Source organism: Oncorhynchus keta, chromosome 28 (assembly GCF_023373465.1).
Source record: "Oncorhynchus keta strain PuntledgeMale-10-30-2019 chromosome 28, Oket_V2, whole genome shotgun sequence".
Classification (NCBI taxonomy): domain Eukaryota; kingdom Metazoa; phylum Chordata; class Actinopteri; order Salmoniformes; family Salmonidae; genus Oncorhynchus; species Oncorhynchus keta.
The window spans coordinates 48,251,636-48,272,806 of record NC_068448.1 but is presented as its reverse complement, the minus strand read 5'-3'; the positions used below and the strand labels follow the sequence as shown (position 1 = coordinate 48,272,806).

At 42.7% G+C, this 21,171-nt stretch overlaps 2 protein-coding genes across 2 annotated transcripts; one reads left to right on the top strand and one right to left on the bottom strand.

Annotated features, from left to right (window-relative positions):
* Positions 1-4,515: 4,515 nt before the first annotated feature.
* Positions 4,516-10,457, bottom strand: LOC118361519 (homeobox protein AKR-like). The gene is given in 4 exon segments (XM_035741524.2): positions 4,516-5,702; positions 5,704-6,281; positions 7,777-8,009; positions 9,783-10,457. Coding segments are annotated over 4 exon segments (933 nt in total). The 5' UTR covers positions 9,799-10,457; the 3' UTR covers positions 4,516-5,596.
* Positions 10,458-12,040: 1,583 nt separating this feature from the next.
* On the top strand, positions 12,041-16,797 carry LOC118361518 (OTU domain-containing protein 1-like). Its single transcript, XM_035741523.2, has one exon. It carries the CDS (start codon positions 14,963-14,965, stop codon positions 16,331-16,333), a length of 1,371 nt encoding a protein of 456 aa, XP_035597416.1. The 5' UTR covers positions 12,041-14,962; the 3' UTR covers positions 16,334-16,797.
* The last annotated feature ends 4,374 nt before the right edge of the window (positions 16,798-21,171 follow it).

Sequence of the window (21,171 nt, the reverse complement as noted above, 5' to 3'; positions counted from 1 at the left end):
ATATTGTGTTATTTTATGGCTGGTTGTGACACCTACATAAGATTGTCAAAAAGGATAAACATTCCATTACACCAGGCCTGGGCAAAGGCAGGCCCGGGGGCCGTATGCGGCCCTCGACCCGATTCAATACGGCCCACGGAATCATGCTCAGATCACATAAAGAATTTGCAATAGTAAAGTTTTGAAAAACGTATTTGTTATTCAAATGATAAGCCCAATGAATACTCACCATTGTGTAATGATTTAACTACCGCCACTTGTGGGACATTTATTTTGAAGGCACGTATAAATGACAACTGCACGAGAACAGACAGTGACTGACAGACTGACACACACGTCACAGTTACAAATAGTAGCTAGCTAGAAATGGAGTTATCCAAAGATTTCAAAGAAACGGAAAGTAGACAATGAATGTAGGGTGTTCCAGTAAGAGTGGACATCGAAATATTTACTTATTGAGGTTTCAGGGAAAGCTGTGTGCTTAGTGTGCAAAGTGAGCATCGTTGTCTTGAAAGACTACAACTTGTCCCGACACTTCCAGACGTAGCATGCAAAAGAAATATAGGAATATGTCTTCTGAGCAGAGGGCAAGTGCACCGAAAGAGTTGCTTTCTCAGTTGCAAAAGCAGCTAGGACTTTTCACAAAACTGCATTCAGCAAACGACGGAATTGTAAGAGCTCGCTATGTACTGTCCCACAAAAATTGCTAACCATAGTAAGCCATTCGCTGAGGGCTAATTCATTAAGTAATGTTTAATTGACTCTGCAGCAATACTTTGCCTCGACAAGAAAGACCTGTTTGAAAATGTTTCCCTGTCAAGATGAACAGTTGACATGGCGTGTTGAGGGCATCGCAGAGAATATGGAACAACAGTTGAAAGACAAGGTAAAGGATTTCATTTGTCCTTGGCCCTGGATGAGAGCAGTGATGCACGTGGCACAGCGCAGTTGTTGATATTCTTACGAGGCGTAACCCCAGACTTTGAAATGACAGAGGAGCTCGCTTCAGTGCAGTCAATGAAGAGCACAACCACAGGGAAAGATTTATTGGAGGAAGATCATAAAGTGTGTGGCAAAGCTGGGACTGAGATTTGAAAAGTTTTCCAGTCTGATCACTGACGGGTGCCCAAATTTGACAGGAAAAAACGTTGCCTTTTTGAAAAGGATACAAGATGAAGTAGCTGGACTGAACCCAGATCAGACAATTATTCTCCTGCATTGCATTATTCATCTGGAGGTGCTCTGTAAATGTGTTCTGAAAATGAGCCACGTTGTGGATAGTCACTCAAGTGGTAAACTTCATAAGAGAAAAATCTTTAAACCACAGGCAGTTTGTGTCACTGTTGGAGGAGACAGTCAGAACTCCCCTCCCACACAAACGTGAGATGGCTGAGTTTGGGAAAGGTGCTTACAAGGGTGTGAAAATGACATGCTGTTGGTTTCTTCTCCTTTCACCTGCAATGTTGATAACGCTCCCACTGACCTGCAACTTGAGCTTATCAATCTTCAGTCTGATGCAGTGATTGGAGAACTATTCAAAACAATGTCACTGACGAGGTTCTATGCATCTCTCGATGAACAAAACTTTTCAAAGATTCTGAGTCATGCTCAGGAGATGTTTGCACCAACCTATGTATGTGAACAGACATTTTCAGTGATGAAATATAACAAGTCAAGGCACAGATCATCTCTTACTGACTATCACCTCTCAGCAATCCTCAGCATAGCGACCAGTCTGATGGTCATAATACTTCATGACAGGGTCGTAAAGTGTATTTTCTTGTTTTGACCCCTTTTTCTCCCCAATTTGGTGATATCCAATTGGTAGTTACGGTCTTGTCCCATCGCTGCAACACCTGTATTGACTCGGGAGAGGCAAAGGTCGAGAGCCATGCGTCCTCCAAAACACGATCCCGCCAAGCCGCAGTGCTTCTTGACACAATGCTCGCTTAAACCTGCAAGCCAAGCAGGACCAAGTCGGAGGAAACACTGTACAGCTGCCGACCGAAGTCAGTGTGCATGAGCTCGGCCCCCACAAGGAGTCGCTAGAGTGCGATGGGACAAGGACAAAAAGCCAGCCAAACCCTCCCCTAACCTGGACGACGCTGGGCAAATTGTGCACCGCCTCATGGGTCTCCCTTACGCGGCCGGCTGCGACACAGCCCGGGATCAAACCCGGATCTGTAGTGATGCCTCTAGCACTGCGACGCAGTACCTTAAAACTTCTTACTGGTTGGTAGGTGATCAAATACTTATGTCATGCAATAAAATGCTAATTAATTACTTAAAAATCATACAATGTGATTTTCTGGATTTTTGTTTTAGATTCTGTCTCTCACAGTTGAAGTGTACCTATGATAAAAAATGACAGACCTCTACATGCTTTGTAAGTAGGAAAACCTGCAAAATCAGCAGTGTATCAAATACTTGGTTCTCCCCACTGTATCTCAAAGTGCTGTACAGAAACCCAGCCTAAAACCCAAAACAGCAAGCAATGCAGGTGTAGAAGCACGGTGGCTAGGAAAAAATCCCTAGAAAGGCCAAAACCTAGGAAGAAACCTAGAGAGGAAACAGGCTATGAGGGGTGGCCTGTCCTCTTCTGGCTGTGCCGGGTGGAGATTATAACAGAACATGGCCAAGATGTTCTAATGTTCATAAAATGACCAGCATGGTCAAATAATAATAATCACAGTAGCTGCCGAGGGTGCAGCAAGTCAGCACCTCAGGAGTAAATGTCATTTGGATATTCATAGCCGATCATTAAGAGTATCTCTACCACTCCTGCTGTCTCTAGAGAGTTGAAAACAGCAGGTCTGGGACCGGTAGCACATCCGGTGAAGAGGTCAGGATTCCATAGCCGCAGGCAGAACAGATGAAACTGGAGCAGCAGCACGGCCAGGTGGACTGGAGACAGCAAGGAGTCATCATGCCAGGTAGTCCTGAGGCATGGTCCTAGGGCTCAGGTCCTCCGAGAGAAAGGGAGAATTAGTGAGAGCATACTTAAATTCACACAGGACACCGGATAAGACAGGAGAAGTACTCCAGATATAACAAACTGACCCTAGCCCCCCGACACATAAACTACTACAGCATAAATACTGGAGGCTGAGACAGGAGGGGTCAGGAGACACTGTGGCCCCATCCGATGATACCCCCGGACAGGGCCAAACAGGAAGGATATAACCCCACCCACTTTGCCAAAGCACAGCCCCCACACAACTAGAGGGATATCTTCAACCACCAACTTACCATCCTGAGACAAGGCAGAGTATAACCCACAAAGATCTCCGCCACGGCACAACCCAAGGGGGGGCGCCAACCTAGACAGGAAGATCATGTCAGTGACTCAACCCTCCTAGGGATTTCATGAAAGAGCACCAGTAAGCCAGTGACTCAGCCCCTGTAATAGGGTTAGAGGCAGAGAATCCCAGTGGAGAGAGGGGAACCGGGCAGGCGGAGACAGCAAGGGTGCTCCAAGAGCCTTTCCGTTCACCTTCACACTCCTGGGCCAGACTACACTCAATCATATGACCCACTGAAGAGAGAGGTCTTCAGTAAAGACTTAAAGGTTGAGACCGACCGAGTCTGCGTCTCTCACATAAAAATGGAGCGCTTATAGGAGAAAGCCCTGCCGCCAGCTGTTTGCCAAGAAATTCTAGGGACAATTAGGAGGCTTGCGTCTTATGACCGTAGGGTACGTGTAGGTATGTACGGCAGGACCAAATCGGAGAGATAGGTAGGAGCAAGCCCATGTAATGCTTTGTACGTTAGCAGTAAAACCTTGAAATCAGCCCTTTCCTTAACAGGAACCATGTTTAGAGAGGCTAGCACTGGAGTAATATGATCAAATGTTGGGGTTCTAGTCAGGATTCTAGCAGCCATATTTAGCACTAACTGAAGTTTATTTAGTGCTTTATCCGGGTAGCCGGAAAGTAGAGCATTGCAGTAGTCTAACCTAGAAGTAACAAGTAAGCATGGATTAATTTTTCTGCATAATTTTTGGACAGAAAGTTTGATTTTTGCAATGTTACTTAGACGGAAAAAAGCTGTCCTTGAAACAGTCTTGATATGTTCGTCAAAAGAGAGATCAGGGTCCAGAGTAACGCCGAGGTCCTTCACGGTTTGATTTGAGACAATTGTACAACCATCAAGATTAATTGTCAGATTAAACGTCTGCTGTCATCTCGTACTAATTTATACAGGATTATGCTAATGACTTAGGCTCACCAGAGCTCCACACACGTAGGAATGTCTCAGGATAGAATGACTCATGAGACCGAGACAGAGAGCATGTAGAAACACAGGCACATGCACACACATCAAAGTGCTATTTCTGTCCTCTCCCTGCCTTTTTTCTTCATGTAGCACTAATGTATGATTGATGGAACTCATATCGCTCTACATTCTGTGCTACTGCTGTTACGTGATTCTAGTGGGCAATCGCCTGAGAAGATTCTTGATCCTTAGATGTAGTCAATGTGATCGAGTGTTCCAACAGTGAAACGGCAAGCGTAGTAGAAAACAACTATTTATTTAAATCCCATATGTGACCCCTTATTTGCCACAAACATTGCACAGTATGAAAGGAAATCACATCATTGGGCGTCATGTCACAATCGCTGTACACAAACATGGTCCTTTTTTTGTACATAAAATGCTTTTTGGTGATTTAGAAAATGCTATATTTTTTTCCGCTGCTGGTGACTTCAAATGAAAAAAATCTTATTTTAGTGTTGTTCTTCCAGTTAACTGGCCATCGCTACACAGGTTTGTGTCCCAAATTGGCACCCTATTCCCTACATAGTACACTACTTTTGAGCACTATATAGGGAATAGGGTGCCAATTTGGCTGCAGACACTATGTGAGGAGGGGAGGAAGGCTCAGACTAGGAACTTGCTACATAGTTCATCTGAATGATCCCTTCGTATAGGAAAACGCTTAATCAAAACAAAGACGAGAGGTTTACTTTCTTATAAAATATCAAAAAGGTATAAAAACAAAATTCAAAAGAAAACAAAAACTATACTCTTATGAAAAAAAAACACAGAACCCTTTCTACAGTAGTGATAAAGTTCATCATAGATCCCAAGAGCAAAGTATGTTTTAAGACACTGAGATGAGAGATGGGGACCCTAACTCGGCCCTATTGTGCGAAAGGCCGAGTGGAAACCATCGCAAACTGATCTCTGAAATGTAAAACGTGAAACACATCTGGAAACTACATATCCCATAATGGAGGAGAGGAGAACCACCCTCCCTCACCTGCAGAACACTTGTATGACCTCATGCCTTGCTCTAGTAAAATACATAGGAAATGTTTTAAGACAGGCAGCACTTTTTTTGTCCGTAAATCTTTTTGGTCCTGTGTGCAAAAAAGATGCACATAGATACATACATACACGCATATGACAAAATAAAAAAAGAACTAACAGCCAAGGCACCTTGATATAGTTTTGTACACCAATGTATACCAAAAATATAAGTTATCAGGCTTGTTGAGTTGTGTTTGTTCTTTGTTGCACAGTCACTGAACTCATGTGAGGAGTTCATTTAGAGACAACAACAACTGGGTTGTCATCTCTCTTTCCCTCCCCTTTAAGAAACCAGTTGTTTAGCCTGCAGCTCCATCTCTGCCGCCCGCTTGAGGGCCACATCCACTAGGAGCTGGAAGCCACTGAAGTCCTGTGTGATGTCTGGGGGTGGGGGGAGGGGTGTTGAAGAACCCACTCTGGGGGCTTAGGTTACACTCCATGGTGGTGTGGGTGGTGGTCACTGGCGGGGCGCCCAGGCCCAACCCTTCCTCCCGGCATCTGAAGAGCCCCAGAGCCTCTGTGGTGGAATGCAGCAGCTCTGCGGCCCTACTGCCATCTGTGTTAATGCTAGAGAGGAAGCAGGAGAGGTAGGAGGGGGGACTCGAGCCCTGTTTCTGCATGGCCATGGTGGTAACAGTGGTGTGACAGATGACAGAGGGCCGGGGAGCCACGGTGGTGTCGGGCCCCAGGGAGGAGGAGGGGGACATCTTAGGGGACGATACGGCCTTCAGCAGGATGCCGGGGCTGGGGAGACCTGCCTCGAAGCTGGAGGGGTGCAGCGCCCGCTGGTCGTAGCGGTCCTCGGGGCCCGTGGCGTGCTTTGGTGACTGAGAGCTGGAATCAGAGAAGCCCCCGTCTCCTCCCTTGCTGCCTTTCCGGGAGAAGGTGAACCGGTTAGGGTCTTTACCGTCTTTACGCAGCATCTCCGGGAGGAGCCGCCGACGTGCGTTGATGAACCAGTTGCAAACCTGAAGGAGAGCAAATTGCAACATTTATTTCAGTATATAGTATAGTTTCAAGTTAAAACTTGTTTTAAAGTCAAGGGGGAAAAAGGAGAGCACAAACGTATACTTTATATCACACGATGACATAAAAACAGGTTACATACGGTTTACATATTTGCATGACATTGTGAGATGGCTGCGTTTCTGTTGTATGCAAAACATGCATCATATCTGAAACATCTACGAGCATATGTGATATGCACAACTTGCTCTTGATCGTATATATTCTGGCATACCTATAGACAATGTTTAAAAGCTCTTGTTATGACAACCTAATTGCACATCAACTAATGTTATTTTGTTACTTGCGTTAATGTCTTATAAAGCATAGTACGACAGACAAGAAAATATAAGGTTCTACTTCTGTGCTCATCAAGAAACTCAAACTAGGCCTTTGAAAAGCCATCATGGCAGGTAACACAAGTATGCTGTAAGGTCTTGTTGCCCTCCCCAATTCTATTGCCCCCCCCACCCCCTCTTCTCCCTCTCTGTCCCAGCCAATTATCAGCCACGGATGGCTCAAAGCCTAGAGCTCTCAGTATGTAAAGGACTCTGTATTGTTCCCAGACAGCTGGGCTTGAAGAGGGCTGGGGGGGGGGGGAATTCCTGTGTGATCGTTACAGCCAAGCCCACGCCAACCACCCAGCAGAGTGAGTGAGCAGAGTCAGAGTTCTTGGTTCCTCCTAATCACTGTGTGTCCCCCAAATGGCACCCTATTATTACCTACAATGTGCATTACTTTTGACCAGAACCCTAAGGGAAAAACCATGTGGGCACTTGTCAAAAGTAGTGCACGACATAGGGAATCAGGGAGCCATTTGGGACACAGGACAAAGTCGTTTCACTTCAGATGTGTCTCGTCTGACAGAACGTTGCAATATCAAGCTTCCTTGAAAGGTTGCTAGCTGTTCATTGTCCACGTGTCAATCATGCTCTCTTTGTTTACGTACGTGTCATAAAACTGCGATAGGACTTTACAACACAAGGTCCTTGTACATTGCGTTTCCGGCCAATCATTTGTTTTGCATGCCACAGACCTACTAGTCATCTGGTGGTAAACCTATGAACACTGAGGCCTGTCACTCTGGCCCTCTGATTCTATCCTTCCTTCCTCATTTCCTTGAGATCTGTAAGTGATAAGATAAGTGAAAGCAAGCAATTCAAGGAAGGTAAGAAGGAAGGATGCATTGCTGAAGTATTTGAACAGGGCCCCTTATGTAATCGATGAGGATCATTAGAGAGTTCAGCTTAGCCGGCAGGTAGCCTAGTGTTTAGAGCGTTGGCCTAGTAACTGAAAGGTTGCTGGATTGAATCTCCGAGCTGACAAGGTAAAAATCTGTCATTCTGCCTCTTGAACAAGGCAGTTAACCCACTGTTCCCCAGTAGTCTGTCATTGTAAATAAGAATTTGTTCATAACTGACTTGCCTAGTTACATTTTTTTTAAAAGTGTTAGCATACCTGTAGTGTGGAGAGCTGCGTCTGCTTGGAAAGCAGGGATTTCTCCTGTTCAGAGGGGTAGGCATTGTAGCGATGCTCATATAGCCAGTCCCTGAGGATCTGCACTGACTCCTTGGGTAGGTTCCCGCGCCGCTTCCTTTTCCCACTGCTCCCTCCCGTACTGGATGACAGGTCCAAGGGGGCGTCCATGCTGTCCTCCTCGTCCGTCTCACTGGCCGACAACGTCATCATGCCTGTGTGTGGAGAAGAGAAGAACGGATGTGTGAAAGAATGTCAGTCAGAATTCCCCCAGAATCCCCCCCTCCCAACACACCCTTGTCTGTCTGTATGTCTGTCTGGTCTGGTCTGTCAGCCACCCACCTTCCGACAGCCCAGTGCCAAAAGCTAGCTCTCTAGCGGAGGCAGCTGATGTGTCAGAAGCAAGCTGTCATGTTCAGCCATGTGATTCGTGGAACAGAGAGGGAGGAAGGGGGGGGGGGAAAGAGGGTGAAGAGGAGGGACATCACAAAGGCAGGCTGCTCCAATGCTGTGTCAGTTATAAAACCTGCCTCGACAAATACTGCAGGCCTACTGTACTGAGCAAACACCTCTTCATGTTGACACTGACACAGTGCAGGAAGCTACAGCAGGGCCCAAGACAGCTGAAATAGTTATTCCAGGGGGACAATTCCCAAGGCTGTAAAAACATCTGTAGTCCATTTGTTTGCTTCTTTCTTATTCTTTTTTTAAAAATCGCCTAATCAAACAGTTAATACAAAATAGTTTATTTACCACAAGCCTTGACAAAAACCTGAAAGTCAGGACAATATATATATTATCTTGAAAATAACACATTCAAAAATCTAACTTTTTTTGTGGCAACTTTAATCATTTAGATGGTCTTATTTAAGTTTTAAATTGTAAAAACTAAAACATGGCATCATCTGTTGTCCATCATTCCATGTCAACAAAATACTGTACCGGATATCACTAGATCTGTCCTTGGCATAGGGGTGGGAAATCGATTTTTTTTAAACTAAAAAACATTGAAGTTGGAATGAGGTAATTATGTAGGATTGTATGAGGAAGGGGGAGGGGTACTTGTTGCAAGTCAACGTATCAAGACTAAACAAAAGAATCTTGTTCGTCGAACCATTATTTCACTACAATTTGAACATTTTTGAAAGAGTTACTCATTTCTTACTTAAAAGGAAGTCTATTACTCATCCGAGAGGGATTGAGTGTTTTATAAGCTCTACTCTTAAGGAATTTCTAAGTTTAAAACAATGTGTAGAAGTTCGTGTAGTCTAACACGAGGTCGAAGAATGCGAGAGCAGCGTCGCAGAATGAAAGCCAACAGCAACTTCACAAAGGAGGTCAGGATTTGAACGCTGTGCCAATCGAGAGAAGAAAAAAAAAGAAAAAAAATCAGGGCTCTGGAAGTCTGCTACACATTTCGCACAATCTAATTTCATTCAACAGTCTGGCACATAATACAACGTATACCGAGATAATGAAACCATGTTGCAGCTAAACTAGCAGAGAGAACTTACACTGCATCGTCGGGGCAACACATTTGATACATTTTAATGAACTAAATGCGCGGTGACGTAAGGGTTTAGAGATGCCCTCTAATTTAGCCAATCCACCCAGATGTACCCTAAAGGAATTAGCTAGGAATTGGAAACTTGTTCATCATGAACTAAGTTTTCAGAGTAAGCTATTCAGTTAAAGGATCCAACACTATTGTATAACAAAATGGTTATGATTATTTACTCGATGCCTTTAACTAGTCAACCTTGAAAGATAACAATTCCTTGCATTTGAAACGGTTTAAATCAAAAGGCATATACGCAAAACAATTTTGACAGCCCGCCTGCACACAGGGGGGACCCTGTTTTGACTGGAGCAAACAATAGGCTGCGTTGCTAGCATTGAGAAATGCCTTATGCGCGATCTCCCTCAATATATCTTTGGATACACGCGTGTTATCGAAATCGGCACGCCGATGGAAAAAGGCGACCTACCCTTTTTTGTCTTCATATCCGTTAGAAATCCCCTTTTCACGTTGGTCACGAGAGGAGCGCAGTAATTTTTTTCCTTCTTCTTCTCGAATTGTATTCGTTTAATTGGCAGATCCTTTTTCTCGGGATATTCCACACCTATACTCCAAATGGTTAAACGGCTTCGTTCATTGAAAATAAATCAAGTCATAGAACCGTTCCTCGGCTTCTTCAATTGTTTGAGGCGCAATGAGCTACTTATGCCAGGGGTAGGCTACCTGAAGTCCGCTGCTCGACTTGGCGAAGCCTTTCTCATTCAATGTGTGTTTGATCATGAAACTGGGTGACAGCTATCTTTGACAGCTGCGTGACTCGAACGCACAAAGATCCTCCCACTTTAGAAGGGAAGAGCTAAAAAAAAAATCTCTTGACATCAGCATGGCTTTTGCAATGGCATATACACAAAATGACCGAACAACCGCTCGAATATATTCTACTATTTATGTTAACATTACGTAGGGCTATACTTGAAATGCGTAGCTGTAGGTGTGGAAGCTAAGGGCATTGGAGATCTTGCAGCAGTTTTCGTGCACAATGTTGAAAACAAACAACCGCAGCATGGCAGGCTACTTCTCATCAGTATTTCGGACTGATTGGCTAGTCTATTCCTTGTATCAATTTCTATGCCCATGTTTATTTAAATAGCAGAGCCCTATTAGCATATTAATTATTTCATTAGCTAATGCATAATGCAACAAATGGGATGGTTGTCAATTTGTCAACGGGGATAGGCTAATATCCAATGTCAGCCGTAAGGACTGTCAGCGATTTTATGCTTGCATTGATCAATTCAAATAGCATTTGGGAGTGGTTGCATAAATCTACTTCTGCATTGACGTGAACACAATCTCGCCGAACATCCGCTAGAATATATTCTACTTTTATGTTACAAATGTAGGGCTATAATTGAAATGCGTAGCTGTAGGTATGGAAGCTAAGGGCATTGAAGATCTTGCAGCAGTTTTAGGGCACAATGTTGAACACAACAACCGCAGCATGGCAGGGCTACTTCTCATCAGTATTTCATACACGGCTTCTCTAATTGGCTAGTCTATTCCTGTATCAATTTCTTGTCCATGTTTTCATAAATAGCCGAGCCTCATTTGCATATTCATTATTTCATTAGCTAATGCATTATGAAACAAATGTGATGGTTGTCAATTTGTCAACGGGGATAGGCTAATATCCAATGTCAGCCGTAAGGATTGATCTATTCAATACCATTTGAGAGTGATTGCCGAAATAAATCAATACATGTTATGCTGCATTTCCAAACTGGGTTCCAAACTGGTTGAATCAACGTTGTTTCAACGTAATTTGTCAGCATATTTTGTGTGACATGGAAATTATGTGGAAAATAGTCTGGATTTTTAAAAAGACATCAACTACAACTGTTTTGAGGGGGAGAGTTCAACCACAGGATTATGTCATCATGGTAACCAATTTTTAACATGGACAAACCTAAAATATGTTGAATTTGTACCTTTTAAACAACGTTTCAACATTATATCCACTATCAGAAAAAAACTATAGGCTGGGCATCACCTCCTACTGGAGAGTTGATCTATCTACAGCTCTCCCTTTGGTCTCCTATCCAGGGTTTTGACCAAGCTTTGACATTTGTCACTGAAGACTACCAATGCGCTATCGCGAGAATGATTATTGAGAGATCTCCACATAAAAACGAAATAAATTCACTGTTGCGTTTGAAGTCATTCCAAAAGGTTGGTTTAAGAAAGCAAATGAAATGTAACCATTCTTTATAAGTCATACAGTTATTAATTATACTATTTTGGCCTATTATAGCATTTGCAAAGTCATCAACAGCCATTGTTTCAATTCAACCCAGGGTTCAACTAAAACTAGACAGTACATATAGGACTAAGGTTTCAAGCTTTGGTTGATTTCAAATTTAATCTACAACTAAATCATTAATATGTTGGGTTCACGTCTTCATCTCAACCAAAAATCTAAGTTAAAGAATAGGACTAAATCAACTGTATTTAAAGTGCATTTAAAAGTTAGATTTTATTTAGTCCTATTCTTTAACTATGATTTTTGGTTGAGATGCAGACGTGAATCCAACTTCTCAATTATTAATTTGTAGGCCAACTGGATATTGAATTATGTTTGGTTGTCAACGCAACCAAATGTAAATAGTTGAAGGTTAATTGAAGGTTAATTGAAGGTAATTGAAGGTTACTGTAACTATAAATATCTTCTTATGTAATCATAGAAAGCCTGCATGTTCAAGATAGCATGCAAGGTCGCAGGCCTGTGGAGATCTTCACAAATGCTGTAATAATCTACAGATTCTCAAACAGGATTGATCACTTTCACTATGTACTTTTAATGTAATCTCAACTGCAATCCTGGTCATTTGGTTGCACTAATAGATAAAACACAGTGATAACACATAAATGTGCAATATGCAGATATCGTTCCTCCATTGCTTGGTGGCAAAAAAACAATATGTAGAGAATCATTGTACCTTCTATATTGCTGTGAAATATCTTTTCAGTTTCCCAACATATTGTATTGTCAGCTGTTTGAAGCTGTGTACAAAACCAAAAGTAAAAGACGCTTAAACAACATTAAATGAATGGGACGCATAGAATTACCGCACATAGAACATATATACCGCTTCTAAAACTTGCTTTCAATTAAAAATGACAGATCTATAACTCATATTTCTATGTAAATTTGGTTGGGTTGCCCAAAAAAGTTACATATTGTCGCTTTAAGTTGTTGTAAAAATAAAAAAAAATATCTGACATTATATTCCCATTTTAACTTGCTGTGCTTTAAATGATTGAAAGTGCAGTGATAACACATTTAGATGACAACTAAACCAAAAATCAGACATGGTTTTCGATTGGAATTTGTGCTTTTAGATGGTTGAAGTCAGTGATAACACATTGGGAATTCAGCAAACTTCAGGCTCTCTTTTTGAATGGGTGAATGAAGGTTGAAATGTAATTGATTAACATCTCACAACAAATATGACCAAATTCTACTTCCAGCTTGTATATGTTAAGCCTACATTTGATAATAATTGATTATCCAGGAAACAATATACTCTGTAGGCATATCAGGCTCTTGGGGAGGGGCCATGGAAAGCAACACAGTGAAAAGGGATCACCCCTATTCCTATTCAACACAATCTGTTACTTTGTTGCTTTTCTTTCTGTAACTAGGGGTCAGATAGTGCTATGTCGTGTCCACTGGCCATGTGAGGACGGCACAATGTTTAAAGGGCCCGTGCCGCCACCCCCTATGGTATTAAAATCGGTACCTTACCAGAATACTGTGCACACGATGACGTCACCGTGAAAAGCACAGACAAAGTACAGGGCTGCTCTCTGCTGGCGATAACTACACATTGCACGTTTCGAAAGAATACTATTAGAAATTAAGAGGCGAAGGGAGAGAGTCCACTCCGGTCAAAATCTGTCCACGCGGGAATATCGGTCTGCTTACGGCCTTCCCTCCTTTGGGATAACTACTCACATTGTTAATGTGGAGACAAGACCATATCGTCATCATATACAGTATCTGATAATATTAAAAGTGACAATTTCATTTGGTATAATGTTAATTTCTAAAAACGTAACTCTGAATATGATTACATCTCAGTGAATTAATAATATGAAGTGTTTTTCTGAATGAACAACATACCAAATGCTAAATTGGATGCAATTTGATGCATGCTAATGAGCTTTTCTGCCCCATAGACAAAAAGGCCTACAGAAAATACATTCATATTGTGTAGTTTGCATAGCTCTGCTTTAGATGTTTAAAAAAATTGTACATTGTAATTTTAAAAATACTGATAGTATGTTTGCGCTATCATGTCAACTCCTTGTTATGCCCCCCAAAAATGTTCACTTTGACAACGACAACAATGGCGCAGGAAAGAGCATAAAAACAGGTAGCCTCAGAACTATACCTGCCATTTGCCATTTACCTAACAGGAACGTTTAGGGGTAACAGTTTGATTAACCTATACTTAACTTTATACATATCAAATAGCTCGTTCACAAGCTTTCCCTTGAGTTGACATGCAATGACACATGTTAGCTGGTTGAAATGGAGATCTACCAATACGATCTCCGTGTGATGAGTAATGTCTATTTCAAGACCATGTGTAACGTGGTTTAATTCAGGTTATACAATACAGGTCAGGTAGGCCTAATAGGGATCTATAACATATTGATGAAAGATTGTTGCACAACATTTTTTATTTTATTTTTTATTTAACTAGGCAAGTCAGTTAAGAACAAATTATTATTTACAATGACGACCTAGGAACAGTGGGTTAACTACCTTGTTCAGGGGCAGAACGACATATTTTCACCTTGTCAGCTCAGGGATTCAATCTAGCAACCTTTTAGTTCCTAGCCCAACGCACGAACCACTAAACTACCTGCCGCCCCCAATAATAGTGTAATAACTGATTGTCTAACATATATTTCCCATACTGTGTTTTCCGTACTGTAAACGGACAAAAACAAATAATGACTGAAGTGTTTAAGCACAGTAGTCTACATTGGCAAATAACCACTTAAAAGCTAATGAATATAAAATGTATTAGGCTGTATTGAATAGAATTACAATCGGGATATAAAACAAAAATGGCATTTTACAATCCTTTCAAGGACGGGACCTCGCTTCACTCTCAGGAAGTAATGAGGGTTGTGAGTCATTTTTCCGCATATCCGTGCGCTTAATAGTGATGTAGCTTTTGGCACGCATTGCGCATTCCGGAGTGGCGACGCCGCCCTGACTCCGCCGACTGGAACTAGAGAACTTCCGAGAGTGTACTGTGACACATCAAAACATTTTAATTCCCTCGCTGTGGTCATTACTGCTCTACGTACAACTACTTCAACAGTTGGCTATGAGGGGAGACGAAGTGGAGAGTGTCCGGTTACACTTTTCAGGTCTAAATTTAGGGAGACTACGCTGACGCAAGATGGCTAAAATCGGTCCTATGAGTGACAACGGGTACAAGACACTGGATCCATGGAAACGTATCCTACAACTTAGCTGTTATTGATGACAGGGTGTATTTTGGGCCTTTGTTGTCATCTTTCCGGAACACTTGGGGCTCTAGCGTTTTGTATAAAGGCGAGTCTTCCAAAATGCAGTTGTACAGCAGTGCGTTGACACACTATCCCGGATCCTCTCGCAAAGTTCCGATAACTATCACAAGTGGTACCATTACTGACCATTTGCCCAGGACAACAACGAACTCTGCAAATAATAAACCGAGTGGGCTTACTCCAACAGTGACTAACGGGAATCCGGAAGGAGTGACTCAATCTACCGCAAACATGCCCGCTGCTTTTTCATGTTACGAGGCTGCTTCCATGAAGCCAGTCTACTACACTTCTACCGCAGAAATAATCATTCGTCGGCCTGACGGAGTTGAGAGATACGTACCAGTGCACATCATAAAGGAGACCCAGACAAAACGGGCTCCGTCGGACTCATATTCGCAAGATGTTGTGAATCAGGCGCGTGACCGAGATGATCATTTGGACACAGACTTGATTGTGGACTTCATTGATCACTTGAGAGGTAGAGGGGATCTACTCAATGATAGTCAAAACGTGGAAGGTGAAAATAACCTGATAAACGTCGACAAAAACGATGGACCAAGTTACAGAAAGTGTGGGGAGAGAATGAACATGGCAAATGGGAAGGGAAAAACCGCCACAAGTGACATTGTGAACCCAAAACGCCATCAGAACTTAGAGGCGCAGTCGACCCATTTAGGCCAGAACATCGTGGACTCCCATGAAAGTAAAAATGACAGTGAATACTCAGACCTGGACTCTCCATCAGGCGAGGCGCAGCTCTTTGAGCTCCGTGTCCTACATGAGCCGTCTCCGCAGAGAGATGCAAAAAGGTGTGAAATCAACGACAAGGTGACGTGCTACATAGCGGAGGTGGAGAAACAAAACAAGTACCTCCAGGAGAGGGCACACAAGTACAGATTCCACATCATCCCTGACGGCAACTGTCTGTACAGGGCGGTGTGCAAAGCCGCCTACGGAGAGCAATCTATGCACAGCGAGCTGAGAGAGCAGACAATGCACCATATCGCCGACCACCTGGATGAGTTTAACCCCATCATTGAGGGAGATGTCGGGGAGTTCTTGATCAATGCAGCCCAGGACGGCGCCTGGGCGGGCTATCCGGAGCTTCTGGCGATGAGTCAGATGTTGAATGTGAACATTTACCTAACCACAGGAGGTAGCTTGGAGAGTCCCACAGTTTCAACCATGGTGCACTACCTGGGGGAAGATGATTCGTCCAAACCCGCTGTCTGGTTGAGTTGGCTCAGCAACGGACACTATGATGTCTTGCTGGACAGGTGTGTGGCCAACCCAGAGTATGACGAGTGGTTTCATCACTCTCAGATGCAAAGGAAACGGGACGAAGAGCTGGCCAAGTCGATGGCAGCATCACTGTCTAAAATGTACATTGAGCAAAACGGTCACATTTGAAACCAATAGTTATTCAACAGCTGCATTCAAATGTTAATCAGCCTCTCTCTCTTTCTCTCTCGCTCTCTCTCATTCTCTTTAAACCGATTGCACTTTGATTCTGTGTGTTTGTGACTTCAACATTGCCTTAATGACATTTTCTAAGTTTTGTATTGTACCCAAATTGAAGTGCAGTGCACGCACATGTTATATTTCAAAATGTTGTGTTGTAAATAGACTAAACAACAAAATGTTAGTTCCAAGTGATGCTTGAAGGGGCTTGTATTATTTCCCATACATTGATGTATTTTGTTTGAAGTGAATGGGTTGGAATTACTCTGTATCAAGTTTTTAAAAAAATGGTGTCAACTGGTTAAATAGACATTTGTTGATACTAAATCTATACTGAACAAAATTATAAAAGCTACATATAAAGTGTTGGTCCCATGTCTCATGAGCTGAAATAAAAGATCCCAGAAATGTTCCATACGGGCAAAAAGCTTATTTCTCTCCAGTTTTGTGCAAAAATGTGTTTACATCCTTTGCCAAAATAATATATCCACCTGACAGATATGGCATATCAAGAAGCTGATTAAACAGCATGATCATTACACAGGTGCACTTTGTGCTGGGGACAATAACGCCTTGATCACACCGGCAGCGTCATTCCGCAAAATGTTACTCAACATCACCTGGATAGGTGTGTAACAAAAGTTCAACATTCACCTTCTGCTACCGTTTCTGTCAGGCCGTCTACGCATACGGTTTGATGCATACGTTCGATAAATCCAACGTATGCACCACACAGAACACACTGCAACTGATTCTGCAACGCAATGCTGCAATGCAAACGCATTGCTGCTGAGTATTTCTGTCTGCCCTTTCGTGTGGAAAAACTCTTTCTGATTGGCTGGGCCTGGCTCCCCAGTGGGTGGACCTGGCTCCCAAGTGGGTGGGCCTATGCCGTCCCAGGCCCACCCATGGATGCCCACCTGCCCAGTCATGTGAGATCCATAGATTAGGGCCTAATGAATTCATTTAAATTGACTGATTTCCTTCTATGAACTGTAACTCAGTAAAATCTTTGGAATTGTTGCATGTTGCGTTTATATTTTTGTTCAGTTTATGATTCAATGCCAAGAGTTTTATTTGATTATTAACAACAATATTTCAAGTTGTAACCTATTTCATTCAACACTCAACTTACTTTTCCCCTTTAGTTAAACCTAATAAATACCATTAATTCAAACTAAACTCAGCAAAAAATAAATGTCCCTTTTTCAGGACCCTGTCTTTTAAAGATATTTGGTAAATATCCAAATAACTTCACAGATCATTGTAAAGGGTTGTTTCCCATGCTTGTTCAATGAACCATAAACAATTAATGAACATGCATCTGTTGAACGGTCGTTAAGGCACTAACAGCTTACAAACGGTAGCCAATTAAGGTCACAGTTATGAAAACTTAGGACACTAAAGAGGCCTTTCCACTGACTCTGAAAAACACCAAAAGAAAGATGCCCAGGGTCCCTGCTCATCTGCATGAACATGCCTTAGGCATGCTGCAAGGAGGCATGAGGACTGCAGATGTGGTCAGGGCAATAAATGACAATGTCCGTACTGTGAGACGCCTAAGACAGCGCTACAGGGAGACAGGACAGACAGCTGATCATCCTCGCAGTGGCAGACTACGTGTAACAACACCTGCACAGGAGCGGTACATCCGAACATCACACCTGCGGGGCAGGTACAGGATGGCAACAACAACTGCCCGAGTTACACCAGGAATGCACAATCCCTCCATCAGTGCTCAGACTCTCCGCAATAGGCTGAGAGACGCTGGACTGAGGGCTTGTAGGCCTGTTATAAGGCAGGTCCTCACCAGACATCTCTGTCAACAACGTCACCTATGGGCACAAACCCACCGTCGCTGGACCAGACAGGTCTGGCAATAGGCGCTCTTCACTGACGTGTCGCGGTTTTGTCTCACCAGGGTGTTGGTCGGATTTGCATTTATCGTTGAAGGAATGAGCGTTACACAGGCCTGTACTCTGGAGCGGGATCGATTTGGAGGTGGAGGGTCCGTCATGGTCTGGGGCGGTATGTCTGGGCTAGGGCCATTCCCCCCAGAAATGTCTGGGAACATTAAGGTTTTTTTGGTGGAAGAGGGGGTAACATCTCACAGCAACAACTGGCAAATCTGTTGCAGTCCATGAGGAGGAGATGCACAGCAGTACTTAATGCAGCTGGTGGCCACACCAGATACTGACTATTCCTTTTGATTTTGACCCCCCTTTGTTCAGGGACACATTATTCCATTTCTCTTAGTCACATGTCTGTGGAACTTGTTCAGTTTACTGTATGTCTCAGTTGTTGAATCTTCATACAAATATTTACACATGTTAAGTTTGCTGAAAATAAACACAGTTGACAGTTAGAGGACACTTTTTTTTCAGAGTTTATATACAACCCAAGTTTAATTTTCACATTGGGATTAGCTATCCAAATTTCTTCAATTGGATACAAACAATTAAATAAATGTCCTCTTAACCAAGCTGGACTCCAAACACTTTATTTTCAGAAGAGTTTCACATGTACTGTTTACAATATTGTAACCAAGTGGTGACCATCTCGTCAATGGAAACCTTGCCAGCCCCTTTAATATCATAGTTCTTACGCAAAATATCATTTAAGATTCAGTGCTGGCAGTGAACATAATTGTAACGGTGTGCGCTGAGAGGTGCGGGAAGCAAGTTCAGAGTGTGAGTGTTTCAATGAATAAACAACATAATACAAAATAAGAAACACGACCAATAATGTCAATAATGATATGTAAAAAAAATCAACACATTACCTAGAATGACATTAACTCTCACAGGTGGCCCCCAAAAAAACAACTGAAAGCACACGCACCCAAATACGCCACGACTCCAACTCTTCTGCGACCACTAAATTACACCCACTGCCATGCAAGGCAAATTCACATGAGGTGTTGAAAGCAATTTAGAAGCTTTCATTCAATTTTTAAAAACACATCTCATTGATCTGTCGAATTCGTTATTTGATTTCAGACAAATTTAATAGAACAGGTTGAACGAACCAAAGCCTAATTTTGGATCATAACGATTAGAAAAGGCACTTTCAGATGAACAACAGTGCCCTCCCACTTTTTACAGTGTGCACTTAGGTCTCCTCTTCTGGGGATGGTTTATTGGGTTTTAAGTTATAAGTGTTAAAGTTACTGTGTGGTTCAGCTTTAGGCCTTTGTAAGGTGTTGGAGCGCAAACTGAAAAATTGAAAAAAAAACACATCTGGTGTTCTATTTACACATTTTACTCTGTTTTACTGACGTTATTTTAATCCCCGTGCAAGTTCACACACACACTAGACATGGAATCGGGGTGACCTCGGCTTTTTCTATCTCCAGAAGTGACAATAAAAGCGGCTGGTTTTATAGTTTGCTTTATTCCCGTGCATAACCATTAGATGGCGATATAGACCCCTCAATTGACTTGTTTCACAGGGTTGATTGAAACGTTGCACAGTATAGAATCAAATTATCTTTAGATACTTTTGCCTTCACGTAGCATCAATACATAAACAGTAGGCCTAACTGTTATGTCCAAAGGAATGTTCGCTTTAGGTAGCCTTAACCCCAAAGTTAGGACACCCCGACACATAACGGTCACAGTCGTCCCCTTTAGGCACGCCTTGGTTAATTTACCTTGTGTCTACTTTTTCCCACATCGTTTGTAGGCTTCTTTTGCTATTGTAATACTTTATATATATATATATATATATACATATATATACATATATATATTTATATACACGTTTATATATATTTATATATTTATATATATACACGTTTTTTTTAACATGTACAGTCTGGTTTGACTTTGTGTATCTTTGGCTATTTTATGGCCACATGTTTTATTTCCCCTGACTACAAAATAATAAGAACAGCGGCTGTAAACTGTTATGATGTAATTCTGCAGTCATGTGGATACCAATGTTTTTTTAATGCACAAAAAAACACGAGCTTTTCCTCTCTCTATATATACCAGCAGGTATCTTTTCCTCTCTTCCTATCTTTGAGCCGGTGCATTTTCCTCTCTTCCTATATACCAGCAGGTATCTTTTCCTCGCTTTCTATCTTCCAGCCGGTGCATTTTCCTCACTGCCTATGTACCAGCCGGTGCCTTTTCTTGTCTCCCTATATACCAGCAGGTATGTTTTCTTCTCTGCGTATATACCAGCCTGTGCCTTTTCCTCACTGCCTATATACCAGCCTGTGCCTTTTCCTCACTGCCTAAATACCAGCAGGTGCCTTTTCCTCACTGCCTATATACGAGCCGGTGCCTTTTCCTCACTGCCTATATACCAGCCTGTGCCTTTTCCTCACTGCCTATATACCAGCCTGTGCGTTTTCCTCACTGCGTATATACCAGCCTGTGCCTTTTCCTCACTGCCTATATACCAGCCTGTGCCTTTTCCTCGCTGCCTAAATACCAGCAGGTGCCTTTTCCTCACTGCCTATATACCAGCCGGTGCCTTTTCCTCTCTGCGTATATACCAGCCTGTACATTTTTCCTCACTGCCTATATACCAGCCAGTGCCTCTTCCTCACTGCCTATATACCAGCCGGTGCCTTTTCCTCTCTGCGTATATACCAGCCTGTCCCTTTTCCTCTCTGCGTATATACCAGCCTGTGCCTTTTCCTCACTGCCTATATACCAGCCGGTGCCTTTTCCTCTCTGCGTATATACCAGCCTGTCCCTTTTCCTCACTGCCTATATACCAGCCGGTGCCTTTTCCTCACTGCCTATATACCAGCCTGTGCCTTTTCCTCACTGCCT

Bases quoted from the DNA above. Each gene is read 5' to 3' on its own strand.
- LOC118361518 (XM_035741523.2), top strand. From the start codon at position 14,963: ATGCAGTTGTACAGCAGTGCGTTGACACACTATCCCGGATCCTCTCGC.